Genomic DNA, 24,115 nt, shown 5'->3' on the forward strand with positions numbered 1-24,115 from the left:
CTTGTGTTGTCTCGTTCCCTTGCCCCGCCCCCCTTGTTAGCCTAGTCGTGTCGTGAGTGCTATCTGTGCCACCTGTCGTGTCTTGATTAGTTCCCCTATTTAGATCTCCTAGTGTGCTCTGTCCTTTGTCGGTTCATTGCGATTGTTCATCATTTGTGATTGTTCCACGTCTGAGATTGTTCCACATTTGTGATCGTTTCTGTACCTCTGAAGTCCTTGTATTACCGTGAGTGTTTGTTTGTAGTTAGTGTTTAAGAGTTTGTTTGTCATGTCAGCCCAGTCCTGTTTAGTTATTTAGTCTTTGCCTTACTCCGTGTTTTCCCCCTCGTGGGTTTTGTTTTTCCCCTTTTTGTGTTAATAAACCCTGTTTGTTACATCCTGTGTGTAACCCGATTCCTGTCTGCACCTGAGTTCCTCCCTTACCAAAACCCTGACAATGTATATAAAATTTAGCCAGCAATATGAATAAATTAACAATGTATTCAAGACCTTTGTTTACATTATTTTCATATTACATAATAATATCCTTTAAAGAAAAACATTATTTATCCTTTACAAGACAAAAAATGAAATCTGCCAATTCCTTCCAAAACTTTTGGGAAATTTTACAATCAAAAAACAAATGTGTTAACATTAACACCTCTTTGTCATTTTTACAAAAATAACATAAATCATCAATATCAGAGTATCTTGAAATTATTGATTTAACAGGGTAGATGGTATGCAACATTTTAAAATGCATTTCTTTAGTTTTGTTATTGATACAATATTTTAATGGGATTAACCAAGCAGTCTTCCAATTCATATTTTCAATAATAGAGTTCCCAAAAAAAATCCTCTAGGTGTTATTTTATTTTGTTTTTGGAAAATAGTATAAATATGCTTGTTATTGCATTTTTTACCAATCAGTCCAAGAGCGTTTAAAATTAATAATGGTTTTGTCCTTACTATAGAGTTGTAGTGAATATGACTTTTAACCAGATGTCCAAGAGTAGGAGGAATAGCTTTAATGACCAAATTAAATTCCTTAAAATGCACAGGGAAATTGTAGATTAGCATAAATTGTTCATAAGTTAAAATATTTCCAAACTTAACAAACATATTCATAAGATGATTAATATCCCTGTTAAACCAATTCCTTAAAAATAAAGATCTACTGGCAATCATTATATTGATATTATTCCATATGAAGGCAGTGTGAGGAGAGAAATTGTGTGAGTAGCAAATTTTCCATGCTCAAAGCACTTGCTGGTGGAATTTTGACAATTTAAGAGGGAGTTTAGAAAAATTAAAGTCACAAGTTAAGAGAAATTCTAAGCCACCTATTTGGTCAAAGAGATTGTGTGGGAAGTGGTTCCAAAGGGAGTTACGATTAATCAAACATTTTTTAATGATGTGATGTGATGATTTTAAAAGTTCTATTAACATCTTCAAAATAAAGTATTTCCAGACCCCCTTCAGCTTTCCTGTTAGTAAAAAACATTTTCTTCAGTCTTTGGGACTTGTTTTTCCAAATGAAAGAATAAAACAGATTATTGATATCGTTAGAATAAGAGTCTTTAACATATAAAGATAAGGCAGGATAGACAAATCGAGATAAGCCTTCTGCTTTACATAATAGGACACGACCATAAACAGAGATCAAGTTGTAACCAACAGTTTAATAATGCTTTGGTCTTTTTTAATCTAGAGGAGAAATTTAAGCTTTGTCTTTCTGTAACATCCTTTGTTACAAGAATTCCTAGGTATTTGACAGAGGATTTCACTGGAATATCACTTATAACTTTTATCATTTAAATTGTGTAAAGGAAGGATTTCACATTTGGATAAATTTAGAATTAGGCTAGAAGCCTTAGAGAAAATATTGATGAAAGAAATAGCAGTAGGAATAAGAGATGAGCTCTTTAAAAATAAGGTTGTGTCATCCGCCAATTACGAAATTTTAATTTCTTCACCAAAAATTTGGAGACCTTGAATTTGTCCATTATTAGCAATACCAATGGATAATAACTCGACAACCCAAAAAAAAAAAGGGGGGGGGGGGGGGGGGGATTGGACAACCTTGATGTACTCCTCGGGTTAATGTTAAATCTTTTAGAGGTGGAAGTGTTAAGTATTACAGAACTATTAATATCATTGTAAAACATTTAAACTACATTCAAAAATGTATTTCCGAATCCAAAAAGTGTTATATTTTTAAAAAAAAATTCATGTTCAATTGTATTGAACGCTTTATAAAAGTCTAAAAAGAAAATAACGTTTCCTTCATCACCATTCTCAGCATAATCCAAAAGGTCAAGCACAAGTCTAATATTGTTAGTTATGTGTTGTTATTTTAAAAAACCTGATTGGCATTACATATATTTTATTTAAACCTTCTGGTAATCTTTTAGCAAATACTAAAGTAATTCATTTATAATCAATTGTAAGAAGAGAGATTGGTCTCCAATTTTCTATCAAATTTGGATCTTTATCCTGTTTAGCAATTAATGAAATTATACCTTGTTTCATAGTAGTAGTCATTTCGCCACTATTAATATGTTCATTATACATATTATAAAGAAGTATTTGGATCAGTTCCAAAAATGTAAGTAAAATTCTACTGTCAACCTATATATACCTGGTGCTTTCCCTTTTTTCATTCTTAACAGGGCATCTTTGATCTCAGAAGAGAGATCAGAATTCTCTAGAATTCTCTTTTGTGCCTATAAACGTTAAAGAAATAAGCTTATGATCAGTTAAAGGGCCATACTTTTGAACAATTTCCTTGACATATTGCAAACCAGATGTAGAAATAAAAAACATATAAATTCTAGATTGCAAAGATTTGTCTTTGTTAGACCATGTATATTCAGATATTCCAGAGTTGTAGAATCGCCAAGCATCAGTGAGAGATAAATTGGCACATAGAGAAGCTAAATTTGATTGTGCATCACGTTGAGAAGAACGAGGAGGATATCTATCACACAGATTATCCACGCATTCATTAAAGTCGCCTGAAAATATAACATATGAAGCTTGGAATGCATCAAGTTTGCATTGAATAATATCAGAAACCTTTGCAAATAAGGACTTATTCAACGTATTGGAATTGTGACCATAAATATTACAAAGTATAAATATAGTATTGTCTAATTTCACAGTCAAAATAACCCATCTTCCGTTTTCACACGTCACAGAGTTCAGAACGTCTCCTTTAAATCTTTTCATCAAAACCAAAACTCCCGCTGAATGCGGAGTGCCATGACTGAAAAAAATAGAGATCTTGGAGATTTCCAAGATTTTTCATCCAAGTCGGTAGAATGTGTTTCTTGACAAAAAATAAAGTCAGCATCAGTCCGTTTTAAAAAAAGAAATAAAGCCTTTCGCTTCGTAATTTCTCAAACGCCCCTTGCATTCAGTGATGCTGTGCTCAGAGAATTAAACTTAAAGTACATTCCGAAAAGAACTATAACAACAACAAGAAAAAGAAAAAAGAAAAAAAAACTATTTAATTCACAAATTACCAAGCTTCAACACCTAATGTCTTGAAGCTGAAAAAAACCATAGACTGTATAAAAACATGGACATAGTGTCCGTGACTTCACCCGTAGACTCCTGAAGTGTGTTTTTGAAGCCTAAAGTGTGCAGAGCGGGCCGTCGCCATCTTGGCAGCGCCTCACTGTGCGACTCTCCGGACAATCAAAAATGGGCAAAAAGGAGGGAGCTTCTTGCTGAAGCCACACCCACCTAGCGCAACGGCAGTGTCAGCATCGGCAATGCCCCTGTCACTCAAGTGGTCACGCCCTTAATTATTCTGAATTTTAAGTCTTAATATAATTTAAATGGATGAGTTAGAAAAAAAATTGCTATTTAGACCAAAATAATTTTTTGCATCAGGCTGTAAACATGTTTTTTTTCTGCTGTAAAGTTGGGCATTTTAACATGGGGAGTCTATGGGACTGACTCCCTTTTGCAATGAATTGCAGTTTTAGTCACTTCCTTATTGGCCTCACGAGAGAAAGCGGGAGGTTGGCGCTCAGTCAAAACACCAAACAAAAACTCTGAACTGTAAGTGAAATCTGTGGGAATGCATTCAGAATCCACAATTAGCGAAAACTCATCTTTGAAAAACATTAACAAAGAATGAAGCATATTTGAAGAGCCTGTTAAATTTGTGAGACTGAGTAATTTTTTTTTCATTTTCATTGTGTTTTTGTTCAGTTTTATAAAGTTATGTTCATTTTTATTGAAGCAAATGTAATTCCATACGCCTCCTCCTTCCCGAGATTATGAAGTTTGTATGTTGTTACAAATAATACATTTGCAACATCCTTAAATTTTTATTTTTAACCTCCAGAAACAAAAAAAATTCTGAAAACTCTTATTTACAATAATTCAAGTTGATTTAATACAGTGTTTCTTCAAAGTACCTGATTCCTGGAGAAAATTCTTCATTTGTGGATGTTTGTGTGTACTCCATGATGAAACAGATTCTGATCTCCAGCACTGACTCTGAATAGAAATGGCAAACAAAAACAAACAGGTCTGTTTACACCTGGTCAGTTCAAGCCTTTTCTTTTATAACATAGCTATCAAATCATGGAGCAATAGAAAATGTGTAAATGCTCTCTGAAATGCTTTTGAGAATGATTTAAATCACTTCGGGAGGAGGTCTGGAAATGCACACATTTATCACAGCCAAAATGTTAAAATAATAAACATGTGAGAGCATGTTATAGTCAAATATGACAGCGCTTATGCAAGACGCACTGCAGATGAGCAGCTGAGTATGTCTTCAGTAAACCAAAAAGCACACTGGCATGCAAATTAAACTAAAAGGTACGTCACAGACAGTCAACACACAATCATCTTCACTAAAAGCAGTGAGAATAACTTTTTTTCTTCTTTTAACATTTATACTAAGATTACATTATTAAATTACATTTTGACTTAATGAATACACATGAATGATAGCTTAATGATATTTTTTTTGTGCATTTATTTAAAGACGACATGAACCATTTTTTGTCAATTACTTTTTTGTTACTTCTTGGACAGTTTTAAAGTTTTTATGAAATATTACAGCATACAGAAAAATGAAAAAATGCAAGAAATTAGATCATGTTTAATTTATTTTGAATGATTGAATGATGTTAGTTCATTTGTGCAACCATGTATTTGCTAAAACAATTAAAATATTTGTAAAAACGGTTTAGAAAAGCAATGATGCCATGCTTTATATCTTAACTCTTGAGGGAAGCAGAATTCAGTGGAAGGAAATTATTATATAAATTATTAAGTTATTATCATTATGTCTCACATGACATTGTATTTAATGTGACAGAAAAAAATGTAAAATGTAGGTGTCGCAATGAAACACCAGTGACATACATAAGACCAAAGATCCTTATTCTTCAACTATAATTAAGTAGATAAGACTAAATTATTACATTTGGCAATTAGTGAAAGCAGTTAATAAAACTGCTTAAACATAAGCTGATCTTCACTAGTGTTACCCATAAGGAAGGTAACACTAACCCGATCTCACGGCAATTCGTACATTTTTCACAAGGTGGGTTATTCGTACGAATTCGTACGACCACACTCGTACAAATTCATACGATTATTGCCAAATCGTACGTATTTTATGAGTTGCAAAATTCATATGAATTTGAACTAATGACCTACACCTAACCCCGCCCCTAAACCTAACCGTCACTGGGGTTTAGACAAATCGTATAAAATCGTACGAGTGAGGTCGTACAAATTCGTACGAATAAGCCACCTCGTAAAATACATACGAATTGGCCGTGAGATAGCATTGGTAACACCGGTGACAGGGGTCATGAAAAATGCATTTTACAAAATGTATGCAGTAAGGTATCAAACCACACATAACAAAATAACAAACATTGTGGTATACTCACTAAATTGAGTAGCTTAATTCATTTGTATTGTATGGTTTTTTTTAGATCCAGATAGGTCATACCAGTGACTTCAACTAAAAGATTCATATGAAATTCCGAGATAAAACTGAAAACTGAAACTGAAAAGAGAGAGTGGTCTTCACATGGTCTTCACATCTTTAGGAAATAGGAAGAAGGAAGTCAAGTGATGTCATCAGTGTGATATTTATTTCAAAATAAAAGATTTTTGTTAAACAGGAACACCACTGATAAAACTTCATTTGACCACTTTCATTATATGTTTTATAATATATATTTGGCTTTTTTTTAATGCCATTTACATCATACATTTGATAGTTATGAATACATTATTGCATTTTAAATGGTAGAAAAACCTATTTTTGACCTCAAAATGAAGCACCTTCCCTCTTTACATGGCTGTGGGGACAAGCAGTTTTGTGACGCTTGGAATTCTTTATGATTAATTAAAAACAATTCTTGCCACTTTGATGGCTCAAGAAGGAGTAATTGTTCAAATAACACATTGTTTTATTTTAAAATATAAGAGGAATTGCATCCTTAAAGTGTTTTATTATTTCTGTAAAGGCTATAGGGACAGAAAAATTTCCATTTCCATAGAATTACCCTTAAACAGATATCCAAACAGAGAAAACACATTTTAAATCAGGATTTGTCAGTTAATCTGGTTCCACAGGACTCAGACTAACTGAAATAAGTCTGGCTTATTTGGGTAAACTTGTTTTATGAAACAAGCCCCAGATCCTGAGAGAAACAGATCATGAGGCATTCACTCAGATACACAATGTTAGTTGTGTGTTAACAAATTATCAAATAAACCACACACGAAACCAAACACCAATCAAACCATGGTCAACTGTTTGCAAAAGGAAATATTAAAACATTATGTCCTTGAGAGGAAATCTGAATGCAGAAGTCATGGTAAAGCACTCAGCACTCACCTTATTTACACAGATTCACAAAATCCACTGCCTTTCTATGAAGCAGCTACACGAAAATCATGACTTAGTTCCTATGAAACACTTTGATATTCTGTATAGAACTAATTGTGGCTGTTTAAATGGAGAAACATCAACTTCAAAGTTCTGCTTTCACTTCTTCTTTGTGATATGAGGATGCCACTTCACACACGCAATCTCAAGCCTCATCAAGTGTTTGATCCAGTTTCTCCTGAATTAACTATTACAGACATTACACTAGCATAGAATTAGACACATCAGATCAAACTACAAGTGTGTTAAAGTTACTTTAAGTGATGTTTCATTAACAAATATCGGGAGGAGCACATGTAGATAATTAACATGGTCCAGTCCATCATCAGTAATTACACCATCTATCCAACCAGCACAATAGAGAACCCCTATAAATAATCAAAGCAGCCTTAACTTCATTATTTCTTTCAGCATCCCTCCACCACCCTGACTCCTCACCTTCAGGCCGTTCCTACCCCAGCACGGGACGGAGCACTCGGAGTCCTCTCACTTGAGAAATACCATAACCTTTACTCTGTTAATTATATGTATGAGTGAACTCGTGAATGGTGTAGTCTTGACTTTACTTGATGGATAAACAGAGTCTGGTCCGGCTGCTTTCCGGGGGTTGTCTCTTGAAGACTCTGTTAACATCTCTTTTCTGGATGGAGAGAGATGTTCCTTTGATGGGACTGGAGAGGGAGGGAGCCGTTGAGGTGTGAAGAGGGTCCTGCTGTGGTGAAACTGATGAGTTGATGTTTGAGTTCAAGCTCAAGCTGAAGGCTGGTGTCACAGTGGATGGTATCAGGACTGTCCCATTGTCTTTAAAAGTGATAGTAAAACTCATTCAGGTTGTTGGCAAGTTGTTGGAGTTAGCTGAGAATTGCTCTTGTAGTTTCTCACAGTACAGTTGTTTAGCTTCTCTCACTGCCTTGTTAAACTTGTACTGTGACCCTTTAACCTGTTAGCCAGTACCCCTCAATATGGGACTCGCAGCAGAAAGTGCCCTACCCAACTTAAAATTGTAACAGTTCCTTACTTCAGTGTGTTACACAAACAATTTATGGTGTCTCTGGAAAGATAAACCTTTGGGCTTTACTTATTATCAACCAGATTTGATAATGCTCAAAAAATATTAAAAGTTATAGACACTGAAGTGTTTTTTTTTATTTGTTATAAAAATACATGAAATCAGTCCTGGAGCAATCTAGAAAAGTAATGGGTTGAAAGTCACATGTCTCATGAGTTTCCATTTCAAATCTGAAGATATCTTGAAAAATGACAAATATTTAGCAACTGTATTGAAGGCTTCTACAAACTATTTAGTCATTAAACATACCACTGCATTTTTTTAATTATAAAACACTAGACAGAAACTTAGACATCATATAAGTGATTTATTTAAGCACTAGGAAAATACTAAAAATACTAAAAATAAGAAAGATAAGAAAAAACTATTTTTTTGTAACTTTGTATGCAAATAACAGAACATCATGAGATTGATAGAAATGCAGCATTTACAATGAATTACAATGCAAATAAGTGCTGATGTGCTGATGGCCAGTTATAGAAATGGTAATAACACAAATAAATCCATAAAGTCAATAATCCACTCTAAATTCATATACTGTGTATGCTGTTCATCTATAGCCGTGATAGCCGTAATTTCACAGTAATGGCATGCTGATTTGCACTCAAACAGATGGTAATCATTCAGATACAGACACATTCAACATAAAACACACTCACACATATATGAAAACTGTGGAAAAAAAAATCCTTTATAAAACAAATAAAGAAAAGGACGATTGCTAAGTTCCGCCTCCATCAGATTACAGGTGCTTCAGAGGGTGCGTCACGAGCCGTGATGAGACAGCACCAGAATTCAAATAAACCTTTCACTTTTTTCTTTGTGGATCATCTCATTCTGTTTGTGACACTGTATGCTGCAAAACTATGCAATTTATTTTATGAGTTATTCCATAACGGACACAAACAGTTCTGTCTCTGAAGAACTGAAATGTAAACAAAGGAATTATCATCCATATTCCAACGTTATTGCTTCTTTGGACTAAACGTGCTCCATGAGATTTTGTTCAGTGGACCCTTACCTTCCTAACTAAACCGCGATTTACAGCTGTGGATGTGTTTATGACTCGTTAATACAATGAATCTGGTATGTACTGCGTTTTCATTATTCATGTTTTGATGTGTACTGCTTACACAAATGAAGCAAATAAAGTCTTTATAAACTTTCCATTGAAAAACAGCCATCTGTCCTTGATGCTTGAGGCTTAGATCTTTATAATGATATATAGTTTGGCAAAGATTAAATTTGTCCCGTTTCATTTAATCTATTCGTAATTATATTGACACATGCAAACACTCGGAGTTGAGGATGCCCATGTCCAGGTGCAGATTAAACCTGATTTTATACCCACTTTTAAATGCAGCCTCCTTCTCTAGCTTTAACTGTCTGAGTCTGACTGTGAACCAGGGTTTGTCATTGTTGTAACTCACCCTGGTGCATGATGGAACACAACTATAATCACAGAAACTAATGTACGATGTCACAGCCTTTGTATACTCATCCAGATTGCTGTTATCATTCCTGAATACATCCCAGTCAGTGCTATCCAAGCATGCCTGAAGCATATTCCCATACATCTCCACAGCTTCTCATGTCCACTGCTTTGATATCCTCACAAAACGATTTGGAAAACGATTTTCCTGTATGCAGTTTTTTTCTGCATTATCCATGTGAATATTAAAATCCCCTGCAATAGCAAAACAGTCAAACTCTGAGGAAATCATTGATACAATTTCTGTGAACTTAAAGGCTGGAGAGTATTTTGGAGGCCCGAAAAAAAAAAAGATAAACCGAATGCATGGAGCACCTTTCAGCACAGTCCTTAGATATTCAAAAGACATGTACAAACCAAATGAAAATTGCTTGAATTGATAGTCATATTTAAATCGAGCAGCCACACCTCCAAACTGTCCTGCAGATACTCATGAAAGTAAAGTTAGGAGGGGCTGTTTAATTGAGGACCGGTGCATTTTAGCTGTCTTCTAGCCATGTTTCATTTAGAAACATAAAATCCAGATTGTTTGTGGTTATTCAATCATTGATTAAAACTTATTAATTTTAGTGAGCTGATGTTTAAAATTGCCAACTTAATTGTATTGCTTTGTGTCTTTACAGCAATCTTAGTTTGACGCATAAAAGGCTGCAGATTAGACAAAACAGTCATACAGCTTGAGAAGGCCTTATACTTTCTATCACATGATAAAACAGAAATGGGTTTGGGCCCTGGCATTGTGGCAGTGACCAAAGAGCTCTCACAGGAGCTGGGTCAACAGGCTTTGGTGGTTGAGGGACCCGCCATTTTTTTGTTGATATCTGGGGGCTTGCAGGGAATGAGTGAGAGAGTTTGGTACCAACATACACCAACTGGAGAGAGGGTAAGTGTATCTGATGAGATGGGCTGTGTCTCTTGTGTTTCTGGTGGCTGTGATATGTTGTCCTGGCTTCCCTGGCTGTTTTCCAGAAAGTCGCCCTTGGGTGCTGAGTCTTGGAGCTTTTCTGATATGTCACAGTCTGTCTGTGATGAGCTCTGTGGGCAGTGCTCAGCAGGGATAGTTTTCATGAGAAGTGCTTGTTGTGGCTGTGTGGTGTTATCAGTGTTCTTGTGGGATGCGTCAACCACATGACGACCTCGACCAGGTGTGTGTATGCTATTCAGGCTGAGTGGAATGACACACTCTGCTGAAGAATAATGGAGGGAGAAGTAGATATTGTCCTTAAGCACTCTTGCACATTTGATTGGGTGGAGTCCATCTGGTTTAAACAGTTGTCTATGGCCCCAGAAAAGATTAAAGCTGTTGATGAAATTCACATCTTTTATATTACAAGATCATTTTAGCGATGTGTTCAGCCCAAGCAACCATGAAAACATATTAGTTCCCCTTGCTAGGAGTGGTCCACTGATGAACTGCTCGATCTTGAGTGCTTGTTAGTAGCGATGTTAGCTGCTGGCTGATCCGAACCATGTTTAATCACATTTGGGGATTCCTCACCCACATTCATTAATGCTTCATATCTGTTTTTAAGATGTATAGGAGGTGGCAGAATACCAATGTTTGCAAGCCTTGTCATAGCTGAATTTGGGGTAGAGGATGCTATCATAGCAATATGAGATACTTGTGAAAATCTGATGTTTCATGTGGCTTTGGGTCTCACTTGCTGTTTGTGCCATCAATTACCGTGTCAATCAGATTTGGCTAGTTCCTCTACTCTTGGTGTAAACTGTTGAGATTTACTAGATTTATGGGCTGTATGCTGAGGTGGTCTGTGATGATGGTCTGCTGAGTTTTCTGCCTGTTTTGGAAGTTCAGCAAGTAGCTTTGTTTCAAGAACCACAATCATTTGTAGAAGTTTGCAGCAGTTCATGAAGCAAGTAGATTCAACAAGAGGCATTTTCTCTCTCATCTGTTTGAATGTAAACAGCTGTGTTTTCCCTTCTCAGGAATGTAAGCTGCTGGCAGTGGAAGTCTAAAGTCTTTTTTTGTACTATTTTTCCAATCCCTGAGAGTTTTTAGTTTTAGTATTTGTAACAAAAATGTTTGTTTTAGCATTGTGTTGATCCGCTGAAGTAAAAATCTTATAAAAATCTGAGAGGGTAGAGAAATAAAGAGCAAATTGCTAAGCAGTAAGCAAGAACATCCAAATGGTAGCGAAGCCAGAAGCACTTTGTTGGGTCGCATAACCAATTTTATGCAACTAAAACATTTTTTTTCCTCTCGCGAAAGGTCATGGTAACAGATTTTGATGAATTTGGGCTACACTGGCCATTATATTTAATGGAAGGAGGCGTATGCGTGTATCTTGACAGAAACATTGCTTAGAGCAGCTTCTGGGATGTGCCGTGGCACGACTGGTAAAACAAGCGTTGACTAGAGTTGGCACACAGCTTCAGTGGCAGTTTTGGAGCCGTAACTTGCTGCAGACGTGTTCACTGTAAATAGTCTAAGCATTAATGGCAGGGAAAGCCCCTTATACTTGAAAGCAGCCACATATGAAGTGTTTCTTGGAGGTTATAGTACACTGAGGAATGATCATATGACTTTTAACGTACATAATGTGACCTGTTAAGGTGGAAAAGAAAAATTCCATTGCAGTTTTGTGAATTATTCCTTTTTCGCATTGCCTGAAAAAACACCTCATGGAAGCATAAAAACTTTTTGCAATATATGGGTGTTTTTGCACCTTGTGACGTCTCTATAGTGGCTCCATATTCATCATCAGCTGAACCTGATGAAACTGGACTGACGTCTAAATACTGAGAGTCCTACAATAAAACATATGAGTATGAGACATTAGTGCTGTCACATCACATCAGCAGATCCATTTCAGAAAACACAGTATATTCATATTACAGCCAGAGATATGAATGAACAACTGATCATTCGTATCTCTCTTTATCATTTACACAAAAAGACACTGGAAGAGATGAAAATATTCATACACTTTTAGATCATCACAGAATTAAACACAGTTTAAAGTACAGAGACTAAAGTAGAGCTGAATTATTATCTTATATTCTCCAGTTACACATATATGATGCCTGTTACTAAACTTTGACCATTTTAAAATATTTTAATAATAATATACCTACAATAGTAGAATCTCTCCAGTTTATAAAGTGGATCATCTTTAAGATCAGAGAGTAACTTCACTCCTGATTTTCCTAGTTTATTCCCAGAAAGATCCAGTTCTCTCAAGTGTGAGGGGTTTGATGTAAGAGTTAAAGCCAGAGCAGCACAACCTTCATCTGTGACGCCACAATTATTCAACCTGTAGAGAACAAGGACACAATGTGAACTTTAGTTCAAGTGTTTGTAGTTTGTTAATGACTGAGAGCAGGAGAGGGAATATAAAGAAAAGCACTGCCACAAACTGCTGCTGATAGAATTTGATTTCTGCATGTTGATGCTCAATGGTGCTGTGTGAAACTGTCATGTGCTTCTGGACTGAACAGACACATAGACCTGAATGTGAGATATTGTTTTATAGTGATATAAGGACAGATCAGTCTGGAGAAACAGTCACTTGCTCCTCTAATAAACATCTACAGGACGATATTTGCTTCACAGGAGCCACGTGTTCCACATCTCATTTATTAACTTTTGTGATAAAACACATCGTTTCATGTTTGGCAGCTTATAAACGGAACAGAAATCACTAAATCACACATTAGTATCTGAACATTCGGGTTAAATCTTTATGACATCTGTGAGAACACATTGAGCTCACAGGATTTCAGAAAAAGTAGAAAATAAGAGGAAAATAAACTCTTACACAGAGATGGGCAGGTGAGCGTGACATACAGTGACCGATACTCTGAATTCATGCTCTGCATTAACCCTCTGAAGTCGATTAACGCTGTTATGAGGCATTTTCTCCTGATAAGCTTGTAGCATAACTTAAATTACACTTTCAGTTTTGATTGTACAGATGAGAAATTCATCAATCAAATCTCTAAAGGGTCTACTTTTTTTTGCAGTAAGACATAATAACAACAAAACTTTGTGCACTTATAAAATAAAGATAACAAACAAGGTGTGCTGTCTGCAGCCTTTGTCTCCTCTGAACTTTATTTACAAACGTGTCATTAAAATGAACTGTAACTCAGTGAATACTCAACACAGAGACATATCTATAGAAAGACTGACATATCTACTTTTAAACTAAACAAGTGCTGCCGAAAACAAATATTCTGTGATAAAGTAATCCAAATGAAAACAACACAGTGTCTGTTTTTCACGTCTCCCTTCATTATCTTCTAATGCGACCACGCCCCGCGCTGAACGTGCTATTCAGATTCTAATGTTTCAGTGAAGCACGCAGCTTGAATACGCCCATACAACAGACGGCAACGCAGCGAGACTGTTCTTCAAGTTTTTTTTAAAGTTTGATCTTCAAGGATTTCCTCAGAAAAAAAGAATGAAGCACTTGATTCAGCAGAGATCATAAACATGAGTAAGTCTCTTTATTTATTTATATACTTGTACTAGTTTTTACATAACGTTTAAACTTTTTACTAGTTAGAATTTTTCCAAACTATAATTCCTGACTAAATCAAGTGAAACATTACGAAGTTTCAAAAACAATATACAAAACTATTCAAAAGCTTGATGTAAATAATATAAATGTAACAAATATATGTAACTGTAACAAATGTAACAAAAAATGCTGTTCTTTCCATTTACCCCCCCCCCCCCCAAAGAAAACCCTGAAAAAACATTCTCAGCTCCTTTCAACATTAATAGTAATAATAATAGTAGTAATTCATCAGATTATTAAAAGGTTTTCTGAAGGATTGTGTGACAGGAGTAATGATGCAAAAAAAATCAGCTTTGATTGTTCCTAATAAACTATTTAACTGCGCTCGCAAGTGGATATTAAATTATGTTGTGGGATAATTAAATATATCCTAAATAAACTACAAACATAAAATTATATACATTTATTTTGCCCTCACATTCTTTCTTGTAACTTTTCCCTCTCAGTGACACAGCTGACTGAATGGCTCATTATGCAGCTCATTATGCGGGTCTTTGTCTTCTCAGGTGTAAATCACAATGATATTCATGAAAGTTGACCACTACTCGCATATGACTTTTACCAACAAAAAGTGTCTTAGAAAATTTTAATAAATATATTGTTTTCTGTGTTACTCTGTGTTTACTACAAGATCATATTCACATAATTTAGAAAGAAAAATTCTAGGCTACAAGCTCCAGTTCTCAAAAGTCCCAGAAACCAATGATCTGTATGTGTTATAAGGCCTTATTTAGTGATTTAACATTTTTCGTTTTTCACTAACCAGGCATAACATTTTATTTCTCAAAAACACAATCATGTACATACATGCTGCCCATATATTATAATAGCCCAGTTTGTTGCTGATTACAGTGAGATTAGACTTTAGCCATTTGGATGTTTATAAGAAACTGAAAAAAGCACTAATGTCAGGGTATGACAAAACATATCTTATTTTGACAAACATCTTTAGACTCCAGAGGGTTAATCAAACTAGCAGAAGCAACTGAAGCTCCAGTCAGCATTTGGTGGCCAGAAATGGGAGAAAGGGCTCATGTAATGTGATAAAGATAAATCAACTTCATCTTCATTCATTTGTGCTGAGATTGAATGTGTCTAGACAGAATTTAAATTAAATGACTTATCCCATACAAAGATATGAGACTGATGATTTTACCACAGTATCTCCAGTTTACAGTGAGGATACTTCAGTCCAGCACAGAGACGTTTCACTCCTGAATCTCCTAGTTTATTCCCATACAGATCCAGTTCTCTTAGGTGTGAGGAGTTTGATCTCAGAGCTGAAGCCAAAGCAGTGCAACCTTCATCTGGGATGCTACAATAACTCAATCTGTAGAGAACAATGACACACTCTTTACTCTCTCTGATCAGATCATCAGTATGTAATAACATTCTGTGTATATGATTCTAGTAATTATAAACATATACTGCCTTCTAGTGTCCTTAATTGTGTCTATTCCTAAAGCCCCCCCCCCACCCCCACACCTGCTCCTAATCACACTGAAGCTGTTGATCAGTAAAGCTATTCATGAAGCTTCAGGAAGAGACTCACGCTTCTGAGTTTGGGAACAATATGAGTGGCATGAGTTTGATTCACCAAAACATCTGATTAATGTGAGGACTCCACATATAATTTCAATTATATACATGTTAGACATTTTATTTTCATGTTCTAAAATGTTTTGAAACTTTTCTTTAAAACACCTCTCTGATATAATATACAATTAAATAGATTATAGGAAATGCAGATTTGTTCTCTGGTTGGTCGCCTCAAAAGCCCACTGTCCTTACTCTCTCACTTATCTGACAGTTTCTTTAGTAATTTTGTATGCTAACCGTCAAGCCTTTGCTAACAAAATGGACTATTGTACCTTGATTAACAGTTGTCTCATCCAATCAGTATTAAGTATTCCATTAACAAACAATACCTAATTTTTACATGTTTTCTGACTTATTGTGTTTTCTGGCCTTTTGGTTGATTTGTTTTTCACTTCACAAATACTTTACAGTGTGCCATATATAATCTTACAGCAGTATCTCCAGATTACAGTGAGAATGTTGTAGTACATCGGACAGCAGATTCACAGATTTTCCCAGTTTATTCCCAGTCATACTCAGTTCTCTAAGGTGTAAGGGGTTTGATCTCAGAGCTGAAGCCAGAGCAGCACAACCTTCATCTGTGAGTCCACAATCATTCAACCTGTAGAGAACAATGACACAATGTGAATTATAGTTGAAGTGTCTGTAGTTTGTTTTGACTCTGGTCTCAGAGCAGAGAGGAGATATAATGACAAGCATTTCCACAAACTGCTGTTGATAGAATGAGATTTATACATGACAATGCTCACAGAGCTGAATGTGAGATATTGTTTTCCTAGTGATATGAAACTTTAAGGTAAGTCATGTCACTTTGTGGCCATCTTTGAAATGCCTCTCGGGTGCAGCTCCTATTTCTTTAAGTGGGGAAACATCAAATTCTCCAAATCTGGTGACCAAGCTTATGATTCAATTTCATATTTTAAATCATTAATGAAATCTGTCAACAACTGTATCATAACTGTTTTGCTCCAATAGGGTAAAAAAAAGCTTATTACTCAAACTCTTATGGTCAGAGAAACCATTTTCACACACCTCTAAGTCACACAGAGAGAAACCATATGTTAACACTAAATCAAGTGTATGGCCATGCTGATGAGTGGGTACAATTACCTGAAAAGTTAAATAAAAACCATATAAAAGGTTAATAAATTCCTTCGCTAAAAAAACAGCTGCAGAACAAACATGAACATTAAACTCTCCTACAATCAGGAGCTGTTCTTATTTAAGCATGACATTTTAAGCAAGATTGGGCCAGCGGTTCCTGTGTTGTGATTCAACAGCAGTGCAGGCTGCCTTCCTGGAAACGCGATTGGGCTAATTTTGAGAAGCAAGTGGGCAGAAGCATGTGATGGAGATGTACTTATAATCACAGTAGCGTTTTTACTGACGAGAATCGCATGAAAAACGCATTCGATTTTTTTTCACAGCCCTAACATCTAGTTAACAAAGCTAAACAGTGTTGCCCTTTGTGTAATAAGTTACAGAAACTGTTAAACGCACCAGCTTAAATAATAAAATACACTTACCAGTTGTGGTCCATAAACAACGCCTTCTCCAGACAAAGAGTGAACTGCTCCATCTTTCAAGAATAATCTTTGTGCGAATCCGGCATTAAACTGATTGAGATTGAGGAAGCTGTTCTCAGCAAGCTGTCCTCAACATAATGTGCTGCACATAGTTTTACATGTGGATTATAATTTTCGGGAACCGAGTTAAACATAAATTGTAACCATAGATCTCCAAACGGGTCATTTTTTGTAGGCAAATTCTGTTAAATAAAATATCTCGCTTGGCATTGAACTTTGAGCTTTAGAATTTTACAGATATTATTTGTATTCTAACAACAACATTACACCCTAACTAAAGTTTAAAACATGGGACCACGAACAATGGGACCTTTAACATTTTTATTTACGCCTGTGATCAAAGTTACATTTTCAGCATCATTTCTCCAGTCTTACTCCAAGTGTAACAATTTACCCTATACACAAATCCGCCTTGAACTCTATGGGTGCCACCATCTTGCCTGCCGCCATTACTGCGTGCCTGCGAAGTGTGACGTTGTGATGCTTGCCGGTGCCCTCTTATGACATTTCAATGAAAGCGGATCCATGTAATTAAGAAGCGTATTAATTGATGACAACAATAAAACCACACGCTGTCATTACCAGCTGTGTTGCTAATATGTTAACAAGCTTCAAATAACTATTAGGCCATCCTTAAAAATAATTAAAAATTAATTATTTTTTTCCCCTTTTAGTCTGACCGACTTGCCGATTGTAATTGCATTAAGACCCACTGATTTTTTTTAACTCTTCAAACAACTAATACAAAATGCAATAAAATGTGAGACACACAATTGACACTTTTCACGCTCTCATACCACACATCCATTTTCTCACGCACAGAAAAATCCCGAAGCAAAGAGGACACGAAGACTGACAGACTAGACAGAGCAGGTTACTTATGATAGGGAAAACACTCAGCTCAGATTCTGTTAATTTTATTATGAAATTCAAACAATAAATACTCCTCCGCTCGACCTGAAACTCTGTGTAATCCATATGCCCGTAAACATGGGCAGTCAGTGCAACAAAGGTTTGTGAATTTCACAAGCGATTTTATTCCAGGCTTGTAGTTTTGTGCTATTGTTAAAACTGCCAACCACACAACACGCTCTTCCCGGCATCACTGGACAGCATACGTGCTAACAAAACTAAATAAAAGTAACTTTTCGTAGTGCTAATATCTGCTACAGCCGCCTACAGGACCAACGCTACATCTGCTACTTCTGCATCTACATCTGCTAATATATATATTCTTAGCTCTTTTCAACATTAATGATGATAATAATAATAATAGTTTTTCGAGTAGCGAATCAGAATATTAGAATAAACTACAAACATAAAAATATATACAGCAGGTCGCCTCTAATATTTAAACATGGCGTGCGTGAAAGTAAAAGTGTGAACATTGTCATAGGACATTGATTGTTCTTATAACTATGATACTACATACCAAAGTTGGTTTAAAACATGGAATTATAGGATACTCCAATTGAGTTTGTAAGAATATAGATTTTTAAACTAGCATACATCTATTCCATCTAAGTAGCTAGCCAGAACAGAACTAGCAAAATGCGGCTCACTCATCAGAGAATAATCAAAGTTGACCAAACAGTGCTTCATTCGATGTCCAAGTGGAATGCAAGTACTAATTACATTCAATGATGAAACTCAGGATTCAAAGCAAATTTTGCAGTATTTTATCATATTAACTCAGGAGCTCATTTCCATGCACATTTCTGGAAGAATCATCAACCAGAAAATAGGATCCTTGCATACTTGATGCTCCACTTTGCTAGGAGTAGCAAGCTCTCTATAGGAAATTATATACTACTTCCTCTGACTTAGTATCCCTAGTTTTATAGGGGTTACATATAGTTCACACACAAATTAAACTTCTTTCATAATTTATCCAGATTGTTCTAAACAAGTCAAGTAACTTTTATTGTCACATCACCGCAGCACATGTATGGCGTTATAATTGTGCCTCAATCCTGAGCAAGTAATTGTAAGTTTTGAGCACAGAGACATATATTTTGGAAGCACATTTCATTATATTTTGAACAGAAATTAACAAATCGCAAAAAAATTTTAAATTCGTTTGAGCAAAGAAAAAACTATTCCGTGCTCAATAAATGTATTTGCTTATTTGCTATTATCCATATTAACATGCAGTAATAACCCCACTCACGCAGTTTACTCAGGTGCTCTCTCACAAACTCTCTCTCTCTCTCTCAACCTCTTAATTCTGTGCGTGCTCAACTCTTGACACACGCTCACTCAACTTACAACAGCGTTACAAGTGTGCCACAAAATCAACCAATCTGAAAATTAAAGGTCAATTGTGATTGGCTGTTGGTCTCCAATCAAATCACTAGTAGAACCATAATAGAGAACCTAATAGAGTGTAGGTTCCTTTCATCACACCACGAGTTGTTGATAAAGAAACAAATGCCTCCAACTCATCTTTTCCCTGTGAGCTCTTTCGTTCTGTCCGAGTGGTGCACGGAGAACCCCGTAAGCTCAATGGCTGAGTCTGGAAACTCTGCAGACATCCAGGTTTCTGGGAGGCAAATAATGCAGCAGTCCTTTGTTTCTAGTTGGTATGAGATACATGCCCACAGTTCACAGAGTTTGTTGTCCAGTGACTGAATGTTAGCCAGCAAAAAGGTTGGGAGAAGAGGTCGGAGGGGACAATGCCTGAGTCTGACAAGGACGCAGGTTCTCTTCCATCTTTTTCGGCTGCGTTTCCTCGATCGTGCCTGTGCAGCCCAGAGAAAGGGTTCTGATGCAGTGTCTGTAAAAAAGTTGCCACCATTCAAGAACTCAATGTCCGGTTTGCATTTCGGAACGTAGGAACCTATGTTTAGAAGCACATGTCTTTCATAGACAGTTATACAAACAACATGAAGAACAAAAAAAAAAAGAAGGTAAAACAAACGAAAAACTGCAAAGTTTACGCGGAGCACGCAACACGGCCGCCATGCTTTGTGCCATCTTGGACAGTGATTGGGGACCAGAAACCGTTTGGTTACCCACATTCTTCAAAGTGCTTCTTTTATGTTTAACGGAAGAAATAAATTATTACATTTGTAACAACTTGTGGGTGTGTAAACGATGACAAAATGTTCCTTTTGGGTGAACTATTGGGAGTCCATCATGAGCAAGCTTCACTGCAAACTGCGCTTTCATCATTAGTTACTGAACAGACCCATTGATTACTTTCCTACCGAGTCCTACATCTGGAGAGCTTCTTGTGTTCAAAGGGCAAATGGGTGGCAAGAAGACTGAAATGAATTTCACCTTCAGTCATTTGTGCAGAGATTTAGTGTGTCAAGTCAGAATTTACATTAAAGGACACATCTTACTTAAGACAAAGACATGAGACTATCAGAGAGATAATCTTACCACAGTATCTCCAGTTTACAGCGAGGATCCTCCAGTCCAGCACAGAGATACTTCACACCCAAATCTCCTATTTCATTCAGAGACAGACCCAGTTGTCTCAGGTGTGAGGGGTTTGATCTCAGAGCTGAAGCCAGAGCAGAACAACCTTCATCTGTGATGCCGCAATCCCTCAACCTGTAGAGAACAATGACACACTCTTCGAAAAAATGAAATCGGTAAATCGCGATTCTAATTGCGAGTCTCTGTTCTCAGATCTTAGATCTTATTTAAAGTTATATAACATTAATTTTGACCTTAAATTTCACTCCATACAATAATAGTAACATAATAATCATAAAGTTCAGCATTTTCTTTACTTAAAAAGAAAAAAAAAATGGAGATCTAATGTTAGTCAATAACCTGCTGCTGCAGTTAATCAAAGCCAAAGCATAATCTTTCCTAGATTTTGGCCAAATGTAGGCAAAAAAAAAAAAACTAAAATAAATCTCTCAACACTTTAAGACATCAAAGTATTTTTAAGATATTTAAAAATGTTTGCTGCATTGTAAAAAAAAAAAAAAACTTGTATAGCCTAGCATTGAAGTTTTGAGAGTGAGAGAAAAAAAAAACTTAAGTTGTGGCTCACATCGCATTTTATAAGTCCTTTTACTTTACGAAATAATAAAGGCTAAAATGCCTGTAGTCTAAAGCAAAAATGTTAACAAACAATATAAAAACAGTTTTTAGTTCCTCTCCAAAACAAATCATCTAAAGGCTATAAAATCGCAATCCAAAAATGTATTTCGTTTCTGGTTCTGTTCTTCACTCTCTCAGATCAGATCAGTTTAGCAGTGAATCCATTGGTAAAGAGAAAGTACAAATTCGAGGTCTGCATTCCCATGGGAACAGACCAGATTACTTGTGCCATGGGATTAAATTCCAGAATAAAGCGAGGTAGCAGTTAGTAACTCTGATGTAATTAGAATGGGAGCGGGCCGTCTAACAATATCCCATTCCACACGTCCATTTCAGAATAGTGTTGTCACAATTATTGTTTCGATACCGATACCAAGTCAAGAATTGAGATTTTGATCCTTTTCCTGAAAAGGGAAAATACACTCTCAAATATCATTGCTGTGCTTTATTTTAAAACCGGGACAACATTCTAATCATATAACACACTAACAAATAAACATATTGTGATGAGTCAGCTGACTCTAAAAATCATCGGCACCCCGTCCTAAATCGGCGCCCTTCACCAGGCTCCCAAATGGAGTGGGTGTGTGAGAGAAGGGGTCCTGGATGAGCCAGGGCTGGCGGCATGTGATGGGGCACACCTGAAGGAAATGGAGCCTCATGACTGCCGCTGTTTAAAAGCCCAATGCGCCTCTCCTCCAGAGACCGGTCTCTTTCCCATGCATGCACACTTCCGGAAGTTCCACTCTCCCCCCTTTGGACACTTTTATTCCCTCTTGTTTTATTTAGTGTTAATAAAAGCGTCTCCAAGGCCTGACGCCACTACCACTGTGTCTGTTGTTTGCTCCTCCCATGACAATATGAATGGCAGATATATTAAACATTTGAACAAAATATGAAATATCAAAATATCAATATAAATTAGAGCAATGACATTCAAGGTAAAAAAAAAACAATAAATTTAACATCATTATCTCAGTTATCATAAGAAACATAAGAGTAATAACTTTATCTTCTGAACTCTGAAAATGTCATTCCCAGCATCATCTTTTTCTACCAGTCGTTGACCGGAGGCTACAGTATCACTTGTGTTCGCACATGCAGCCATCTCGCTGTAGTGTTTGTCACATGACAGCTGCAGCATCTTCAAACTGCGTGCGTGAGGAGAAAAAACACAGACGTCCATAGGGAGGCACTGGAAGCGTACATTGTACACACCAACATGAAATACACCTCTTACAAATCTGGAACGTGGTCATTCTTTGAATATCGATACTAATAAATTTAGGAATCGTGACGTTTTTAATTTTCGAGAATCACAATACTTTTGAACTATTGGTGCACTGTGCAACCATATTTCAGAAAAGCATATCTGCACTTTATTCTTATTGACCACTGGTACAGCCTGCACTCGGACTGTAATGCATGCAGTGCATTTTATATGTGGGGTCTGTGCGCAGCATGTGCTTAACGATGCTCAGATCAGGCTGTACCAGTGGCAAATATAAAGTGTGGATGCGCTGGCCTTGAAGGACGTTCAACTCTGTTTTGTTTATATTTTGTTTAGCCTATAATTTTAAATAGCTGATGTCATATTTATTTTTCTCTGCAACACTTTTCCTACTGTGTTAACAGAAAAATGTCAAATGAATTTGGTATTTTGACAAGACGAATACAAATAGCTAATACGCTTTTTTCATACAACCTAGACGAATACAAATAAATACAATTTTTGTACAACATTTTTACTTTCTCTGAAACTCATCTTTTTTCTACTGTGTTGCAAGAAATAATTTTGTGTTTTACTATAATTACCGTAATTCTTCGAATAAAAACTGGTAGTCAAATAAACGCCAGGCCTCTTATAGTGGCTGGGGGCATGGTCAATACGGACAAATAAAGGCCGGTCTTAAATTTGTGCAGCAGAGCCAGATAATGAAAGTACACGCCCACTGCCGGAGCGTTTCTCGTTCTCGAGTCAAGAACCGGTTGCATAGGTTTTCGGATCACCAGTACACTGAACCGAGAAGCGTTTCTGTCAAACGCGTTCGATTCGAGAACCGAGGAGCTGATGATACTGCGCATGCATGATTCAGCGTGAAGCAGACTGACACACAGAGCATCTGAACTGAAATGATTCTTTTGGTGATTGATTCTGAACTGATTCTGTGCTAATGTTATGATATCTGTCCACTTGAAATGCTATTGCTTTTAATTTAAAATGGGTTATTTGAAACAATTACTTATCAAACAGATGGAATTAGAAATAAAGGCCTGCCTCTAATAAAAGCCTGCTTCAAATAAAAGCCTGTTACCTTCTGCAGTTCAGGTAAATAAAGGCCCCAGCTTTTATTTGAGGAATTACGGTAATAGAATTCAAGTCAAAGTCAATAAATTCAATTGTAAAAATAAAAAATTGTAAAATAACAATTTTGTGCAGACTTCACTTTTATCTGTTAGTCTATCTCTCTTTCAATAGTGGAAACTGAAATTTGAGATTCTGGAAAAGAAGGTCTAAATTAAGCGGGAACAGTTGGTTTGAGAAGAAAATTATTCTAAGCAGACAGCAGATGAACAAAGAGTGAATATACTAAAAAATAGTCCCCAGCAGACCTCTAGTACAAAAATCAATGTGTGATGCATCACTGGACTGAGATTTAAAATGTCAAAGAACAAAAACACATGAACATAAATCATTTATAGCCTCATTCAAGAAAAGAAAATAGCTATTTATTGCACTGTCAGTATTTTTAACCAAAATGTTTGTCTTATAAAGACATTCATACAAATCTGTTAAATCACACGTTTCATTACACAGCTGAGTTTTATACTGTTATTTTGATC

At 36.2% G+C, this 24,115-nt stretch overlaps 2 protein-coding genes across 7 annotated transcripts in view; both read right to left on the reverse strand.

Moving 5' to 3' along the window:
• Positions 1-24,115, reverse strand: part of LOC113109177 (NACHT, LRR and PYD domains-containing protein 3-like) — a 1,077,877-nt gene that overhangs the window by 318,967 nt on the left and 734,795 nt on the right. The gene's annotated exons all lie outside the window — the stretch shown is intronic.
• LOC113109221 (NACHT, LRR and PYD domains-containing protein 12-like) overlaps positions 12,524-24,115 on the reverse strand; it is a 41,625-nt gene continuing 30,033 nt past the window's right edge. The window contains exons 7-10 of the mRNA XM_026272890.1: positions 20,597-20,770; positions 16,054-16,224; positions 15,181-15,354; positions 12,524-12,755 (exon numbers count right to left, since the gene is read on the reverse strand). Coding sequence (XP_026128675.1) covers positions 12,548-12,755; positions 15,181-15,354; positions 16,054-16,224; positions 20,597-20,770 — 727 coding nt within the window. The 3' untranslated portion in view covers positions 12,524-12,547. The remainder of the gene's footprint in view (positions 12,756-15,180; positions 15,355-16,053; positions 16,225-20,596; positions 20,771-24,115) is intronic.

The sequence above is a fragment of the Carassius auratus genome, chromosome 9 (genome assembly GCF_003368295.1).
Source record: "Carassius auratus strain Wakin chromosome 9, ASM336829v1, whole genome shotgun sequence".
NCBI classification, from domain to species: domain Eukaryota; kingdom Metazoa; phylum Chordata; class Actinopteri; order Cypriniformes; family Cyprinidae; genus Carassius; species Carassius auratus.